Here is a 19,532-nt window from a genome sequence, read left to right on the forward strand (position 1 = left end):
AATGATAAAGTACAAATTTTACAGGCAGATTATTCACACAAAAGCACAAAATCTTACAAAGTACTTTTGTTCTATTTTCTAGTACAACCATCTTAGTAGACCTGGAATAAGACAGACTAAATTAAAATAAACTTTTCAGAAAGAAACACGCACTTGTTTTAAGTAAATAATTCCTTAATACTGATGATAAACTATTACTTCCATTGGCACACAAATTAACTTATGGGAAAAACATTTTTTAATAAGTGAAAAAATCTGCCAGTGGAACAAATACTTCTTCATCAATATTAAGAAACTATTTACTTAAAACAAACTCCTATATCTAGCGACAAAGCTACTTGTAAGTTAGTTTGTCTTATTTCAAGTGTACTAAGATATTTGCACTAGAACCTACACTAGAAATAATTAGTAAAATTTTGTGGTTTTGCAGTGTATCTCAGTCTCCCCTACATTTGTGTGGCACTGTAGGTGCTGCCAATGTTCAAAGGTGTTCCTTTGGGAATTAAATGTGCATGATTACGCTCTTGGCAGCAGATCTCGTCTCGCCCCATCCTCTTAAGGTCAAGGTTCAGCGGGATTTCATCTCTAATCGTGGCTGTGTGTTAGCATGAGCCCATCCGTCATGGGAGCCGCGTGTCAGCTGGATGTCCCCGTCACTAAGCTGTCCATTTTGTCAGACGGCCAAATTCATCATAACGCAATGTGGGGGTGGGGGGACTGAACCTCACTAGCAGAAGCCAACAACTCAACAAATACGTACAAATATGCAAATTAACAACAAAATAAACATCACCCAAGCAAACGAGCTATCCATCAATGACCGGTTTCTCAGCAGCTCAGCACTGGCAAGGCAACAGTAATCAGCCACTCCGTCAGAGGAAGTGATGGAATGCCATCCCTTCATCTTCCTCTTCTCCTCTACAGCAACCACATTCTGTCGTACCTTCATCGGTCCCCGTATGCCATTTTTCATGCATGTTTGGGTCATTTTCCCCATCTTATTCCTCTACTCCCACACTGTAAAACATTTGAGCCGCATTTAGTTGTGTCTACTATCTTCTACTCTTTAAGTCAAATAAATTTATCCAGTTTTAGATTTTGAACCTAAATGTGAGTTTGTGAAAGATAAACTTACAGCAGTAAGTTGAGTTAACTTTTTATCAATTTAGTCAAACCTCCAAGAGTTGAATAAACTAGAGTTTTTAGGTTAGCACTTAAAAAACTGAAATAGGAAAAAGACAGGAGTGGGAACTATTTCCCAGAATGCTTAGCAGCATGTTTTTGTCTCCTGAGATGGAAGTGCGTTACATTGATCTGACTCTTGTGTTTTATTAAGGCAAATGTTCATTTTAATGCAATTCTCAGTTAGCAAAGCTTGAGGATAATGTCCTGTTCACACTAAATGTTTCTGAGCTGAATTCATTGGGATGTTTAATAAAATTCATTATCAGATCAGAAATTTTGTTCCTGCAGTTTGAAACAAGAATTTAAATTATTATAAAGTAAAATAAGTATTTATTTTAACTTGATATTGAGAGTAAAATAACAGAGAAATGTGGCTCTTTAACTGGGTGAGGGCAATTTTTTTTTCTTGCATATTGTGAAATAATTATTTGGTTTAAATTGCAGCATTAAGTTAAAACTCACAATTTAAGATTAATGAAGTTAAAAAACAATGTTTAGACAACTTGTCTCTTGTTAAATCAACTTGATGAACTTTAATTTCTGAGTTAAAACCAAAACAATTTTCTTGTTGACTTAAATTGCATTTTCAAGGCAGCAGGTGGGCTTTCATTTTCAAGTTAAACCACCTTCACATGTTTTACAGTGCACATACTTTGTCAATTCTGTGTTGGCATTTTTTCCCCTCTTCCCTTTAAGTGCTCCTACATCATTGTAATTATAACGTAGCTGAAGACATGTAGAATGAATACTAGTTCTGTTTTTGTGTTTGAATGGATAATGATGTGAAGGGAAACATTTAGCCGTTAGGGGAGCAACACAAATCAGGCCAAATGTGACAATTCTTTCCATTTAAACATTTAAACATTGGAATATGAGTTTTAATGCATCACTTCATTATTTGCCTTGTGGCAGATGAAAGCAAACTTTTTGTTTTGATAACTAAACCGATTATTAGGGTAAGAAAACACATCGCTTTCAGTCTGAAATCTTTCCAGATCTCAGTTCGAGGTCCCTAAAGCCTGGAGGGACTGGAAAGAAAGTCGTCTAAGTTGAAAACGTTTTTTTATTGGACGAAAAACAAGAACATAGAGAGGTTCTAATCCTCAGGCTGCTGAGTCAGTTCAGATTCATATTGCTTTGCTGGCAGCAGATACAGACATCCCCATGCACTGATACCTATGAAGTTTGCAACTTTCATGTCAAAATTACCCTGAAAAGGTCCGTGGTTAATACCCACATTGACAAACCTAACCACCCACAAGCCTCAAATGAAACCACATGGCCTACTTTAGCTAAAAAGTGTAAATTATAATCATACATTTCAAAATAAAAGTCAACGCTTGGCACCAGGACACAGACAAAAACACTGCAGACGGACCCAGCCTCCAGAACCAACGGGTATTTTTATGAAAACCACAAGACATTTATACTCCTGTGCTCTGAGTGGGCATCGATCCAAAAAAAGAACATTGTTTTTAACTCCAGTTTGTCTCGCTAGCCATAACAGAGCAGTTATAGTATCATAAAGGTCCTGAGGTTAGCCAACCAGCGGCAAATGTGTGATCTGCTCTGTAGGCAGAGGAGGAACGAGCTGCAGCCGCAGTACAACCCAAAACCCACAGAAATGTCATTCCTTTGAATACCTTAATGGCTGCCACAGTTTTGGTCACACATCAACTAATTTAATAAAGAGGGTGTTGAGATCTGAGGACGCAGTAAAAGTCAAAACAACACATTTTTTATTAAAGTGTTGAGACGTGTGGCTGTTTAGGGACGGGGAAAAACCTAAACTGATGCCTTCTGTCTGCATGTCATTGTCTCTTTGTGACTAAACATTGGAGGGTCTAAATTAACTAATGTGACACACTCAAGAAAAAAACAGCAAAATGCACAATTATACAAAACAAATCTAAACACAAAGAGAACAGCTACACACACAAAAACACAAAGAATTTTTGTTCGGTTTCCATCCATCCATCTTCTTCCGCTTATCCGAGGTCGGGTCGCGGGGGTAGCAGCTTCAGAAGGGAGGCCCAGACTTCCCTCTCCCCGGCCACTTCTTCCAGCTCTTCCGGGGGAATCCCAAGGCGTTCCCAGGCCAGCCGAGAAACATAGTCCCTCCAGCGTGTCCTGGGTCTTCCCCGGGGCCTCCTCCCGGTGGGACGTGCCCGGAACACCTCACCAGGGAGGCGTCCAGGAGGCATCCTGACCAGATGCCCAAGCCACCTCAACTGGCTCCTCTCGATGTGAAGGAGCAGCGGCTCTACTCTGAGTCCCTCCCGGATGACTGAGCTTCTCACCCTATCTCTAAGGGAGAGCCCAGCCACCCTACGGAGAAAACCCATTTCGGCCGCTTGTATCCGCGATCTCATTCTTTCGGTCATGACCCAAAGTTCATGATCATAGATGAGGGTGGGAACGTAGATCGACCGGTAAATCAAGAGCTTCGCTTTTTGGCTCAGCTCTCTCTTCACCACGACGGACCGGTACAGCGCCCGCTTGACGGCAGACGCTGCACCAATCCGCCTGTCGATCTCCCGCTCCCTTCTTCCCCCATTCGTGAACAAGATCCCGAGATACTTGAACTCCTCCACTTAGGGCAGGACAAACCCCCTGACCCGGAGAAGGTACTCTACCCTTTTTGTTCAGTTTCTAGAGCAAATATCCTAGTTCTCTTGAAATAAGACAAATAGCTTAGAAGTGGCTTAGGAGCTTCTTTTAGGTCAGTAATACTTAATACTGATAAAGTGTTTATTTATAACATGAAAAAATGTTTAACACTTTACTTGTGCATAAAACTGACAACAATGTCATGAGTCTTTATGAATATTTATGACTGTTTCTTGTGTATGTCTGTGATGATAAAAAATTTTACTGGACAATAAATTGTCACAGAAGTCATTGCGATAAACGATAGTATTGTTATTTTGATATCATGTTTATGTAATGTAATGAAAATGGCGTAGTAATGCAAGAACACATTCTTAAAGATCAATAAACTTTAAATTCTAGCAAACAGTTAACACATTTGGAACTGGAAGACATTTAAAATGTCAAAAATAAACAAAACAAGAGAAACAACAAATAAAATGAAATTTTAAGTCTCTGTAAACAAGATTATCCTTCAGTTCATTGAGACCAAAACACCAGACTGAAGACTTTTATCATCCAGTTGTAGAAAGAGAAAAATGATAAATCATGCAAATAGAAATTATTGAGCTCGCTTTAATTTATAATGTAATTAATTGATTTATTGGTTATTGTGACAGGCCTATCCATCAGTGCAAAACCCTCCCCCAAAAACACCAGATTGGTTAAGTTTGCATGAATTTCAGTAAAAAAAACTGAGTGATTGATTGATGTCATTTGGAGTCTAGAGGGCCACAAAAACAGTCTGCAGTGGGCAGAATTTGGCCCCCGGGCCTTATGTTTGACGTAGATGTTGTACCATCTACTAGACAACTCTCTGTGTCTTCACGACGGTAAGTGATATTAGTTTTAGGTCTAAAAGCTAGTCAATCACCATTTAAAAGTTTACTATAATGTGATTATTTATAGTGAAAGCTGTGTTGGTCCTTGAATTTATCTCACCAGGATAAATATCTGCTACAAAGGTAAGGTGGTGCAAAACACAAAAACATTCCTGGACATCCAATAAATGCTGGTTTATTTTCCCCCTCTGATGATCATGAAAAGAGGTTTAATTTTAGCCGCTTTGTGAGCCGACATTAAATATTGCACTGATACATCTGCTAACCACATGTTTCCTAAACCACTTCAATAACATACATTAGGAGTGTGTGTGTGTGTGTGTGTGCGTGCGTGCGTGCGTGTGTGTGTGTGTGTGTGTGTGTGTGTTTTCAATAGGAGGGAATTAGTATTTTTTTTGTTGATGTTCATGTGTTAACTGGCTCCATTCAGAAGAATTAAAGGGACACTCTTGTCTTAATTCCTCTTCTATAGAAATCGTAGATACAAAAGGCCATAATGGGGAAGGGTGACCTTTGATCTGCTCAACATTAAATCTAATTTTTAAACTGTTGTACTTCATTATTCTCATCGTGTTTTGATCCAACAGAGTAACATCATTATGTTATACTCTGCAAAAACACAATTTAGGAGATATTTCTAGTGCAAAGACGAGACTAATATACTAATTTAGCAAGAAATAAGAGTTTGTTTTAAGTTAGGAGTGTCCAAACTTTTTGCCACACACTGTAAACATTTATAGGTGGTTTAACTTGAAAATGAAAGTCCACCTGCTGCCCTGAAAATGCAATTTAAGTCAACAAGAAAACTGTTTTGGTTTTAACTCAGAAATTTAAGTTCATCAAGTTGATTTAACAACAAGAGATAAGTTGTCTAAACATTGATTTTTAACTTCATTAATCTTGAATTGTGAGTTTTAACTTAATTCTGCAATTTAAACTAAATAATTATTTCACAATATGCAATAAAAAATCTGCCCTCACCCACTTAAAGAGCCACTTTAACTATTATTTTACTCACAATATCAAAGTAAAAATAAATACTGATTTTACCTTATAATAATTTAAATTCTTGTTTCAAACTGCAGGAACAATATTTCTGATCTGATAATGAATTTTATTAAACATCCCAATGAATTCAGCTCAGAAACATTTAGTGTGAACAGGACATTATCCTCAAGCTTTGCTAACTGAGAATTGCATTAAAATGAACATTTGCCTTAATAAAACACAAGAGTCAGATCAATGTAACGCACTTCCATCTCAGGAGACAAAAACATGCCGCTAAGCATTCTGGGAAATAGTTCCCACTCCTGTCTGTCTCCTCTTTCAGTTTTTTAAGTGCTAACCTAAAAACTAGTTTATTCAACTCTTGGAGGTTTGACTAAATTAATAAAAAGTTAACACAACTTACTGCTGTAAGTTTATCTTTCACAAACTCACATTTAGGTTCAAAATCTAAAACTGGATACATTTATTCAAAACAAGCTCTTAAATCTTGCTTAAAAGTCCATCCATCCATCCACCCATTTTCTAACACCCTTGTCTCTAGTGGGGTCAGGAGGTGCTGGTGTCCATCTCCAGCTAATGTTCTGGGCGAGAGGCGGGGTTCACCCTGCACAGGTCGCCAGTCTGTCGCATAAAAAGTTACTTGTAAGTCAGTTAATTCAAGTGTACTAAGATATTTACACTTGACAAAAATACTTGGTAAGATTTTGTGTTTTTGCAGTGTAGAAGCTCACTGATGAGGTAAATTAAATTTGAGGAATCCCAAAATCCGAGACTTAGCAAAGAGTTTCGTCCAGTTTCTATTGCAAATATCTTAAGTAGTTCACTTGAAATAAGACAAAACTAACTTACAAGCAACTTTTCAGTTAGATATAAAAGCTTGTTTCAAGTCAATAATTGCTCAATGCTGACTGAAAAAAACTACAAGTTCCACTGGCAGATTATTTCACTTTTAACTGGAGAAAACATCTTGTTATAATTGAAAAAAAATCCAATAGTGGAGCTCCTACTTTTTCATCATCCATCCATCCATCCATCCATCTTCTTCCGCTTATCCGAGGTCGGGTCGCGGGGGTAGCAGCTTCAGAAGGGAGACCCAGACTTCCCTCTCCCCGGCCACTTCTTCTAGCTCCTCCGGGGGAATCCCGAGGCGTTCCCAGGCCAGCCGAGAGACATAGTCTCTCCAGCGTGTCCTGGGTCTTCCCCGGGGCCTCCTCCTGGTGGGACGTGCCCGGAACACCTCACCAGGGAGGCGTCCAGGAGGCATCCTGACCAGATGCCCAAGCCACCTCAACTGGCTCCTCTCGATGTGAAGGAGCAGCGGCTCTACTCTGAGTCCCTCCCGGATGACTGAGCTTCTCACCCTATCTCTAAGAGAGAGCCCAGCCACCCTACGGAGAAAACCCATTTCGGCCGCTTGTATCCGCGATCTCGTTCTTTCGGTCATGACCCAAAGCTCATGACCATAGATGAGGGTGGGAACGTAGATCGACCGGTAAATCAAGAGCTTCGCTTTTTGGCTCAGCTCTCTCTTCACCACGACGGACCGGTACAGCGCCCGCTTGACGGCAGACGCTGCACCAATCCGCCTGTCGATCTCCCGCTCCCTTCTTCCCCCATTCGTGAACAAGATCCCGAGATACTTGAACTCCTCCACTTAGGGCAGGACAAACCCCCTGACCCGGAGAAGGTACTCTACCCTTTTTGTTCAGTTTCTAGAGCAAATATCCTAGTTCTCTTGAAATAAGACAAATAGCTTAGAAGTGGCTTAGGAGCTTCTTTTAGGTCAGTAATACTTAATACTGATAAAGTGTTTATTTATAACATGAAAAAATGTTTAACACTTTACTTGTGCATAAAACTGACAACAATGTCATGAGTCTTTATGAATATTTATGACTGTTTCTTGTGTATGTCTGTGATGATAAAAAATTTTACTGGACAATAAATTGTCACAGAAGTCATTGCGATAAACGATAGTATTGTTATTTTGATATCATGTTTATGTAATGTAATGAAAATGGCGTAGTAATGCAAGAACACATTCTTAAAGATCAATAAACTTTAAATTCTAGCAAACAGTTAACACATTTGGAACTGGAAGACATTTAAAATGTCAAAAATAAACAAAACAAGAGAAACAACAAATAAAATGAAATTTTAAGTCTCTGTAAACAAGATTATCCTTCAGTTCATTGAGACCAAAACACCAGACTGAAGACTTTTATCATCCAGTTGTAGAAAGAGAAAAATGATAAATCATGCAAATAGAAATTATTGAGCTCGCTTTAATTTATAATGTAATTAATTGATTTATTGGTTATTGTGACAGGCCTATCCATCAGTGCAAAACCCTCCCCCAAAAACACCAGATTGGTTAAGTTTGCATGAATTTCAGTAAAAAAAACTGAGTGATTGATTGATGTCATTTGGAGTCTAGAGGGCCACAAAAACAGTCTGCAGTGGGCAGAATTTGGCCCCCGGGCCTTATGTTTGACGTAGATGTTGTACCATCTACTAGACAACTCTCTGTGTCTTCACGACGGTAAGTGATATTAGTTTTAGGTCTAAAAGCTAGTCAATCACCATTTAAAAGTTTACTATAATGTGATTATTTATAGTGAAAGCTGTGTTGGTCCTTGAATTTATCTCACCAGGATAAATATCTGCTACAAAGGTAAGGTGGTGCAAAACACAAAAACATTCCTGGACATCCAATAAATGCTGGTTTATTTTCCCCCTCTGATGATCATGAAAAGAGGTTTAATTTTAGCCGCTTTGTGAGCCGACATTAAATATTGCACTGATACATCTGCTAACCACATGTTTCCTAAACCACTTCAATAACATACATTAGGAGTGTGTGTGTGTGTGTGTGCGTGCGTGCGTGCGTGTGTGTGTGTGTGTGTGTGTGTGTGTTTTCAATAGGAGGGAATTAGTATTTTTTTTGTTGATGTTCATGTGTTAACTGGCTCCATTCAGAAGAATTAAAGGGACACTCTTGTCTTAATTCCTCTTCTATAGAAATCGTAGATACAAAAGGCCATAATGGGGAAGGGTGACCTTTGATCTGCTCAACATTAAATCTAATTTTTAAACTGTTGTACTTCATTATTCTCATCGTGTTTTGATCCAACAGAGTAACATCATTATGTTATACTCTGCAAAAACACAATTTAGGAGATATTTCTAGTGCAAAGACGAGACTAATATACTAATTTAGCAAGAAATAAGAGTTTGTTTTAAGTTAGGAGTGTCCAAACTTTTTGCCACACACTGTAAACATTTATAGGTGGTTTAACTTGAAAATGAAAGTCCACCTGCTGCCCTGAAAATGCAATTTAAGTCAACAAGAAAACTGTTTTGGTTTTAACTCAGAAATTTAAGTTCATCAAGTTGATTTAACAACAAGAGATAAGTTGTCTAAACATTGATTTTTAACTTCATTAATCTTGAATTGTGAGTTTTAACTTAATTCTGCAATTTAAACTAAATAATTATTTCACAATATGCAATAAAAAATCTGCCCTCACCCACTTAAAGAGCCACTTTAACTATTATTTTACTCACAATATCAAAGTAAAAATAAATACTGATTTTACCTTATAATAATTTAAATTCTTGTTTCAAACTGCAGGAACAATATTTCTGATCTGATAATGAATTTTATTAAACATCCCAATGAATTCAGCTCAGAAACATTTAGTGTGAACAGGACATTATCCTCAAGCTTTGCTAACTGAGAATTGCATTAAAATGAACATTTGCCTTAATAAAACACAAGAGTCAGATCAATGTAACGCACTTCCATCTCAGGAGACAAAAACATGCCGCTAAGCATTCTGGGAAATAGTTCCCACTCCTGTCTGTCTCCTCTTTCAGTTTTTTAAGTGCTAACCTAAAAACTAGTTTATTCAACTCTTGGAGGTTTGACTAAATTAATAAAAAGTTAACACAACTTACTGCTGTAAGTTTATCTTTCACAAACTCACATTTAGGTTCAAAATCTAAAACTGGATACATTTATTCAAAACAAGCTCTTAAATCTTGCTTAAAAGTCCATCCATCCATCCACCCATTTTCTAACACCCTTGTCTCTAGTGGGGTCAGGAGGTGCTGGTGTCCATCTCCAGCTAATGTTCTGGGCGAGAGGCGGGGTTCACCCTGCACAGGTCGCCAGTCTGTCGCATAAAAAGTTACTTGTAAGTCAGTTAATTCAAGTGTACTAAGATATTTACACTTGACAAAAATACTTGGTAAGATTTTGTGTTTTTGCAGTGTAGAAGCTCACTGATGAGGTAAATTAAATTTGAGGAATCCCAAAATCCGAGACTTAGCAAAGAGTTTCGTCCAGTTTCTATTGCAAATATCTTAAGTAGTTCACTTGAAATAAGACAAAACTAACTTACAAGCAACTTTTCAGTTAGATATAAAAGCTTGTTTCAAGTCAATAATTGCTCAATGCTGACTGAAAAAAACTACAAGTTCCACTGGCAGATTATTTCACTTTTAACTGGAGAAAACATCTTGTTATAATTGAAAAAAAATCCAATAGTGGAGCTCCTACTTTTTCATCATCCATCCATCCATCCATCCATCTTCTTCCGCTTATCCGAGGTCGGGTCGCGGGGGTAGCAGCTTCAGAAGGGAGACCCAGACTTCCCTCTCCCCGGCCACTTCTTCTAGCTCCTCCGGGGGAATCCCGAGGCGTTCCCAGGCCAGCCGAGAGACATAGTCTCTCCAGCGTGTCCTGGGTCTTCCCCGGGGCCTCCTCCTGGTGGGACGTGCCCGGAACACCTCACCAGGGAGGCGTCCAGGAGGCATCCTGACCAGATGCCCAAGCCACCTCAACTGGCTCCTCTCGATGTGAAGGAGCAGCGGCTCTACTCTGAGTCCCTCCCGGATGACTGAGCTTCTCACCCTATCTCTAAGAGAGAGCCCAGCCACCCTACGGAGAAAACCCATTTCGGCCGCTTGTATCCGCGATCTCGTTCTTTCGGTCATGACCCAAAGCTCATGACCATAGATGAGGGTGGGAACGTAGATCGACCGGTAAATCAAGAGCTTCGCTTTTTGGCTCAGCTCTCTCTTCACCACGACGGACCGGTACAGCGCCCGCTTGACGGCAGACGCTGCACCAATCCGCCTGTCGATCTCCCGCTCCCTTCTTCCCCCATTCGTGAACAAGATCCCGAGATACTTGAACTCCTCCACTTAGGGCAGGACAAACCCCCTGACCCGGAGAAGGTACTCTACCCTTTTTGTTCAGTTTCTAGAGCAAATATCCTAGTTCTCTTGAAATAAGACAAATAGCTTAGAAGTGGCTTAGGAGCTTCTTTTAGGTCAGTAATACTTAATACTGATAAAGTGTTTATTTATAACATGAAAAAATGTTTAACACTTTACTTGTGCATAAAACTGACAACAATGTCATGAGTCTTTATGAATATTTATGACTGTTTCTTGTGTATGTCTGTGATGATAAAAAATTTTACTGGACAATAAATTGTCACAGAAGTCATTGCGATAAACGATAGTATTGTTATTTTGATATCATGTTTATGTAATGTAATGAAAATGGCGTAGTAATGCAAGAACACATTCTTAAAGATCAATAAACTTTAAATTCTAGCAAACAGTTAACACATTTGGAACTGGAAGACATTTAAAATGTCAAAAATAAACAAAACAAGAGAAACAACAAATAAAATGAAATTTTAAGTCTCTGTAAACAAGATTATCCTTCAGTTCATTGAGACCAAAACACCAGACTGAAGACTTTTATCATCCAGTTGTAGAAAGAGAAAAATGATAAATCATGCAAATAGAAATTATTGAGCTCGCTTTAATTTATAATGTAATTAATTGATTTATTGGTTATTGTGACAGGCCTATCCATCAGTGCAAAACCCTCCCCCAAAAACACCAGATTGGTTAAGTTTGCATGAATTTCAGTAAAAAAAACTGAGTGATTGATTGATGTCATTTGGAGTCTAGAGGGCCACAAAAACAGTCTGCAGTGGGCAGAATTTGGCCCCCGGGCCTTATGTTTGACGTAGATGTTGTACCATCTACTAGACAACTCTCTGTGTCTTCACGACGGTAAGTGATATTAGTTTTAGGTCTAAAAGCTAGTCAATCACCATTTAAAAGTTTACTATAATGTGATTATTTATAGTGAAAGCTGTGTTGGTCCTTGAATTTATCTCACCAGGATAAATATCTGCTACAAAGGTAAGGTGGTGCAAAACACAAAAACATTCCTGGACATCCAATAAATGCTGGTTTATTTTCCCCCTCTGATGATCATGAAAAGAGGTTTAATTTTAGCCGCTTTGTGAGCCGACATTAAATATTGCACTGATACATCTGCTAACCACATGTTTCCTAAACCACTTCAATAACATACATTAGGAGTGTGTGTGTGTGTGTGTGTGCGTGCGTGCGTGCGTGTGTGTGTGTGTGTGTGTGTGTGTGTTTTCAATAGGAGGGAATTAGTATTTTTTTTGTTGATGTTCATGTGTTAACTGGCTCCATTCAGAAGAATTAAAGGGACACTCTTGTCTTAATTCCTCTTCTATAGAAATCGTAGATACAAAAGGCCATAATGGGGAAGGGTGACCTTTGATCTGCTCAACATTAAATCTAATTTTTAAACTGTTGTACTTCATTATTCTCATCGTGTTTTGATCCAACAGAGTAACATCATTATGTTATACTCTGCAAAAACACAATTTAGGAGATATTTCTAGTGCAAAGACGAGACTAATATACTAATTTAGCAAGAAATAAGAGTTTGTTTTAAGTTAGGAGTGTCCAAACTTTTTGCCACACACTGTAAACATTTATAGGTGGTTTAACTTGAAAATGAAAGTCCACCTGCTGCCCTGAAAATGCAATTTAAGTCAACAAGAAAACTGTTTTGGTTTTAACTCAGAAATTTAAGTTCATCAAGTTGATTTAACAACAAGAGATAAGTTGTCTAAACATTGATTTTTAACTTCATTAATCTTGAATTGTGAGTTTTAACTTAATTCTGCAATTTAAACTAAATAATTATTTCACAATATGCAATAAAAAATCTGCCCTCACCCACTTAAAGAGCCACTTTAACTATTATTTTACTCACAATATCAAAGTAAAAATAAATACTGATTTTACCTTATAATAATTTAAATTCTTGTTTCAAACTGCAGGAACAATATTTCTGATCTGATAATGAATTTTATTAAACATCCCAATGAATTCAGCTCAGAAACATTTAGTGTGAACAGGACATTATCCTCAAGCTTTGCTAACTGAGAATTGCATTAAAATGAACATTTGCCTTAATAAAACACAAGAGTCAGATCAATGTAACGCACTTCCATCTCAGGAGACAAAAACATGCCGCTAAGCATTCTGGGAAATAGTTCCCACTCCTGTCTGTCTCCTCTTTCAGTTTTTTAAGTGCTAACCTAAAAACTAGTTTATTCAACTCTTGGAGGTTTGACTAAATTAATAAAAAGTTAACACAACTTACTGCTGTAAGTTTATCTTTCACAAACTCACATTTAGGTTCAAAATCTAAAACTGGATACATTTATTCAAAACAAGCTCTTAAATCTTGCTTAAAAGTCCATCCATCCATCCACCCATTTTCTAACACCCTTGTCTCTAGTGGGGTCAGGAGGTGCTGGTGTCCATCTCCAGCTAATGTTCTGGGCGAGAGGCGGGGTTCACCCTGCACAGGTCGCCAGTCTGTCGCATAAAAAGTTACTTGTAAGTCAGTTAATTCAAGTGTACTAAGATATTTACACTTGACAAAAATACTTGGTAAGATTTTGTGTTTTTGCAGTGTAGAAGCTCACTGATGAGGTAAATTAAATTTGAGGAATCCCAAAATCCGAGACTTAGCAAAGAGTTTCGTCCAGTTTCTATTGCAAATATCTTAAGTAGTTCACTTGAAATAAGACAAAACTAACTTACAAGCAACTTTTCAGTTAGATATAAAAGCTTGTTTCAAGTCAATAATTGCTCAATGCTGACTGAAAAAAACTACAAGTTCCACTGGCAGATTATTTCACTTTTAACTGGAGAAAACATCTTGTTATAATTGAAAAAAAATCCAATAGTGGAGCTCCTACTTTTTCATCATCCATCCATCCATCCATCCATCTTCTTCCGCTTATCCGAGGTCGGGTCGCGGGGGTAGCAGCTTCAGAAGGGAGACCCAGACTTCCCTCTCCCCGGCCACTTCTTCTAGCTCCTCCGGGGGAATCCCGAGGCGTTCCCAGGCCAGCCGAGAGACATAGTCTCTCCAGCGTGTCCTGGGTCTTCCCCGGGGCCTCCTCCTGGTGGGACGTGCCCGGAACACCTCACCAGGGAGGCGTCCAGGAGGCATCCTGACCAGATGCCCAAGCCACCTCAACTGGCTCCTCTCGATGTGAAGGAGCAGCGGCTCTACTCTGAGTCCCTCCCGGATGACTGAGCTTCTCACCCTATCTCTAAGAGAGAGCCCAGCCACCCTACGGAGAAAACCCATTTCGGCCGCTTGTATCCGCGATCTCGTTCTTTCGGTCATGACCCAAAGCTCATGACCATAGATGAGGGTGGGAACGTAGATCGACCGGTAAATCGAGAGCTTCGCTTTTTGGCTCAGCTCTCTCTTCACCACGACGGACCGGTACAACGCCCGCTTGACAGCAGACGCTGCGCCAATCCGCCTGTCGATCTCCTGCTCCCTTCTTCCCCCATTCGTGAACAAGATCCCGAGATACTTAAACTCCTCCACTTGGGGCAGGACACCCCCCCTGACCCGGAGAAGGCACTCTACCCTTTTCCGGCTCAAGACCATGGCCTCGGATTTGGAGGCACTGATCCCCATCCCGGACGCTTCACACTCGGCTGCGAACCGATCCAGCGAGAGCTGCAGATCACGATCTGATGAAGCCAAAAGGACCACATCGTCTGCGAAAAGCAGAGATGAGATCCCAAGGCCACCAAATCGGATCCCCTCAACACCTTGGCTGCGCCTAGAAATTCTGTCCATGAAAGTGATGAACAGAATCGGTGACAAAGGGCAGCCCTGGCGGAGTCCAACTCTCACCGGAAACGAGCCCGACTTACTGCCGGCAATGCGGACCAGACTCTGACACCGGTCATACAGGGACCTGACAGCCCGTATCAAAGGGCCCGGTACCCCATACTCCCGGAGAACCCCCCACAGGGCTCCCCGAGGGACACGGTCGAACGCCTTCTCCAAGTCCACAAAACACATGTAGACTGGTTGGGCCATGCACCCTCCAGGACCCTGCCGAGGGTGTAGAGCTGGTCCAGTGTTCCACGACCAGGACAAAAACCACACTGCTCTTCCTGAATCCGAGGTTCGACTATCCGATGGACCCTCCTCTCCAGGACCCCTGAATAGACCTTGCCAGGGAGGCTTAAGAGTGTGACCCCTCTATAATTGGAGCACACCCTCCGGTCCCCCTTTTTGAACAGGGGGACCACCACCCCAGTCTGCCAATCCAGGGGAACTGCCCCCGATGTCCATGCGATATTGCAGAGTCGCGTCAACCAACACAACCCTACAACATCCAGAGCCTTAAGGAACTCCGGGCGGATCTCATCCACCCCCGGGGCCTTGCCACCGAGGAGCTTTTTAACCACCTCGGCGACCTCGCCCCCAGAGATTGGAGAGCCCAACCCAGAGTCCCCAGGCTCCGCTTCCTCAAACTTTTTCATCAGACTTACATAATTATTTACTTAAACTCCTATGTCTTGCTGAAAAGTTACTTGTGAGTTAGTTTGTCTTAAATCCAATGTACTGCGATATTTGCACTACAAACTAGATAAAAATATTTGGTAGGATTTTGTGTTTTTGCAGTGTGGTAATCAATTTCAGAATTGTAAATAAAGCAGATTCTACATCGTCTTTATAAATGCCTACAGATCCCACTGGTAGAAAATTCAGTAAGAAAGAAACTGACTGCACGGTCTAACAGATTTTCCAAACTCAAACTCAAGGATTTCCAGGCTTTGATCAAATACTAGAGCCTAACAGTTCCTTCCACAAGCAGCAACATTATGCAGCAATATTTCTAAATTTTCATTAGAGTGTAGCGAAGGTGATGCAATTCATGCTTGGATGCCACCCCAGTAAGCAGAACTGCCAAGAAGGCAGAGCGGACGGGGCCAGGGTGAAGTCAGCGTCTGAGGAACACTGGAGTTAGTCAGGATGAGTGAGCAGACTGGGCACCAGCTCCGAGCCGGGCCTCTCTGAGGATTTCTTTATAGCTACACGAGTAAGACCCCACCCAGCAGTGCAGAAGGGGACTTCATCTAAAGTGCGTCCTGAGCATTTTTCCTATGTTTTCTGAAAGGAGCGTTATTGTGTCTGTCTCCACTTTTATGTCTCTGAGCCGCCAAGAGATGGAGTCGAAACTCCAAATCGGCCGACTTATGTAAGGGATAGCAGGCTTTGCAGCTTGAGGGTGAGATGTAGCGATGACTGCGATTAAAAAATTTAATGGAAAATTAAAATAAATCAATGCTGTGCTGCACAAATGATTTATTGTTGGTTGTTCTGAAGTACAGAGGAAAGAACCACTTTTGTCAAAAGCAGGGAACAAACAAAAATATTGTTAGCATTATGTTTAAAACTGCCCTGCGACAGACTGGCGACCTGTCCAGGGTGTACCCCGCCTCTCGCCCGGAACGTAGCTGGAGATGGGCACCAGCAACCCTCCCGACCCCATTAGGGACAAGGGTGAACAGAAAATGGATGGATGGATGGATGGATGTTTAAAACTCTCGAGTTAGCTCTGGTTTTGATGTGGTTAATGGCGCGCTCACACCAAAGGCATTGTGAGCGTCAGGCGCTTCTGGTTTACATCAAAGTCTTTGTGGATTTTAGCAATTGTAGGATTTCTCTTTTTGGCACCCATGCATGCATTCAAACCGCACCGGAGTTCACTTCAACCAAACCGAGGTTTTCAGACAGGTTTTTGGCCAAACTGTTCCGTAAATGAGGCCATGGTGTTCCAAGAGAAAAATTGCATTTTACTCAGCTGCCTCTTCATATAATTAGACTGAATTTACAAAACAAATCTAAATAATATTTTTTCCTTTTTTGCTGTGAGAAAAACAGGATAAAAAGGGGCAAAACTAAGACCAAAAGGAAATGATAAACCCACCGATGGGAGAAGAAGTAGATAACGGATGCAGGAAATTGTTTGCACAGAGAAAATCCCTGAAAATAACATTTCACATCCACTAAATTGTCTCCAACAACAGTTGTTATGCTTTTCTTTTGCAGAAACCAATTGCAGACAAATCTGCCCAAAGAACATTTTCAAGACAAGTCAAAGTAAAAGGAGTCTAAAAGTCTCCTTTTGGACTTTTCACCACCCTTACTGGTTTGTTTGTGTTCAGTTTACAGTTATGTCATATTCAGTTTGTATTTTATTTAAAAACATGTACAAAAATATACATGGTGAAATTCTTCCATCATTCCCACTCAACACTGATCACTCCCTGCCATTAAAGGAGTTTAATACTCATTCTGGGAACAAAATAACACATACTCATTTTAAAACGTCCTTCTCTATATTTTGAATGTAATACTTTTGTTTTCCTTATAGAAACATTAAAACTTCTCACTTATTATAACTAGCTACCAAGTTGTCAACATAACATGCTAAATTTTAAATGTACATGTGATATATATAAAACATGGATGCATTATTTTGCTAATAATTGTCAACACTACAACAACTAGATAAGAAGGTCCAAGAGTTTCACATTTCACAGCTCAGTAAAACGTTTTATTTAGAAAGAAAAAAATAGCGAGGGAGACGAATGTAGATCAGGCATGCTAGCTTGACTTTGACAAATTTAACATGTAGCTGTGCTGCAGGATTTGGTATGTTTTGGTTGATTTGAAAGAAATAAGGCGACACACAAAACAACTATCTGACAGATCATCAGTAGAGCAGGAGTTTCAATTAGCTAAACAACCACCGCTTTGTTCTAATGATCGCCTATTGATAATTGCAAAATTAACATCAAGCCTGAAAACACAAAACTGTAATGGACTAAATGTTCTGTTCTTTACAACTGAATACTGTAGACAGAAAAAAAAATCTGAATTTTTTTGATTCATCTCAGAAATTTTCTAGAAAAAAAAAAGCTTGAAATTTTAAGATTCAAAAGTCCAAAATTTTCATGTCTTTTCTAGAAAATTTCTGACTTTTTTTCTTACGTATGTCTATCTTTCTAATGTTTGTGTGTTTTTTGGTGTTGAATCCTGATACGCTTGAACATGATGTCTACTTGGTCAGCTAGTGGAGCTGTTGTCAGGCAGTTTCTATGGCAACGAGTCTGCGTGTGGCATAAGGAGAAGAAGAATGTGAGTTGTTTCAAGTCGTTCATCGGTTTTTCTGCATTATTTTCCCCTTTGCTCTGGTGCACCGCACCAGCGCGGCTGTGGATGGCAAGTTAAAGAATCGTCTGTTTGCCCTCCAGGAAGGCGCAGATGTAAACAACAATAAGCAACAAGAACCTTCTTCCATGAGCATAAACGTAACTTACCAAAGCCGAAAGCAGCGGGGGCAGGAATGGGAGCAGACTGGACTGGTGTGGATGTGTAGAGGCCAGTCACCAGCAGACCATCAAAGGGGACACTGGTAGAGATGGTGACTGAAGAAACAAAACGAAGGAAGATTTCTTTTAAAAAGCTGAAGGGAAGATTGATGCCTCATCGAAGCACAAAGAGCTAAGATGTTGATCACGTGTTAGACGTCACACATTTATATACATTTATAAGCGAAATAATCTGCCAGTGGATCTTATATTTTTCCTTTAATATTAAGGACTGATTGACTTAATGTTGCTGAAAAGTTAAGTTTATCTTATTTCAAGTGTACTAGGATATGTGCGTTAGAAACTAGACCAAAACTACTTGGTAAAATGTTGTGTTTTTGCAGTGTAACAACTTTCACCTTTGAAGTAAATCACTGAAACGACAAAAAAAAAAAACATTTTCAAGTTATTGAGAGGAACCTTAACAATAAAACCAGTAATTTACTGTTGCAAATGGTAATTCAATGACACAGAAATGTAGCTTCTTCGGCTGCACAAACAACTCCACTGTTAACAAGACTTGTCCCTATCGACATACGCATTAGAGAAAACTAATGAGCTAATTGGCGTTAACTTGAATAGCTTTGCTCTCCTCGGACAGTGGAAAACCTAAAAGCACATCAAGCTGAACGCATCTACAGCTCAGTGTATCCTGTAGAAAGTTAACTATTGATTTGTCTGGTAAACAAAAGCCTGGAGTGACAGGCCCACAGAGTCGGCCTTAACACTGGAAAAAGAGGGAGATCGGCTACTGGACTGCTTCCAGTCAGACGGCGCACAGCTCAGGGGAGCAGTCTGACGCTCCCCCCCACAAAAGCAGCTCTGCACACAGAGGAATAAAACGCTTTGCTGTAGTGAAACATTGAGGACTTGATACTTCCTGACCCTGGAATCCCAGTGCTTACTGAAAAGTAATGAAGAGAATAGGAGACACCGCACGGTGTTAATGTGTTTTTCTTTTTGTGAGAATAGAATAGAAACATAATCAGTTTTGTCCCAAGGCGTTCGTTCTTCTGGGCTTGGTGTGTTTTCATGGGCAGAGCAGATTCCTGTGTGGGAGGACGTTAAGGGGAGACTGGGAGACTCCCCTTAACGTCCTCCCACACAACGCAGCCAAAATTTAAGCATGCATGTACACTGTAAAACATTTGAAGGTGGTTTAACTTGAAAATGAAAGCCCACCTGCTGCCCTGAAAATGCAATTTAAGTCAACAAGAAAACTGTTTT

General features: G+C 40.1%; 1 protein-coding gene across 7 annotated transcripts in view; it reads right to left on the reverse strand.

Moving 5' to 3' along the window:
- Positions 1 to 19,532, reverse strand: part of reln (reelin) — a 166,753-nt gene that overhangs the window by 119,617 nt on the left and 27,604 nt on the right. For all 7 annotated transcript variants that reach the window (XM_028041893.1, XM_028041884.1, XM_028041864.1 and 4 more), the window contains exon 2: positions 18,255 to 18,362. In XM_028041893.1, the coding sequence (XP_027897694.1) occupies positions 18,255 to 18,362 (108 nt within the window). The remainder of the gene's footprint in view (positions 1 to 18,254; positions 18,363 to 19,532) is intronic.

Source organism: Xiphophorus couchianus, chromosome 2 (genome assembly GCF_001444195.1).
Source record: "Xiphophorus couchianus chromosome 2, X_couchianus-1.0, whole genome shotgun sequence".
Taxonomy (NCBI): domain Eukaryota; kingdom Metazoa; phylum Chordata; class Actinopteri; order Cyprinodontiformes; family Poeciliidae; genus Xiphophorus; species Xiphophorus couchianus.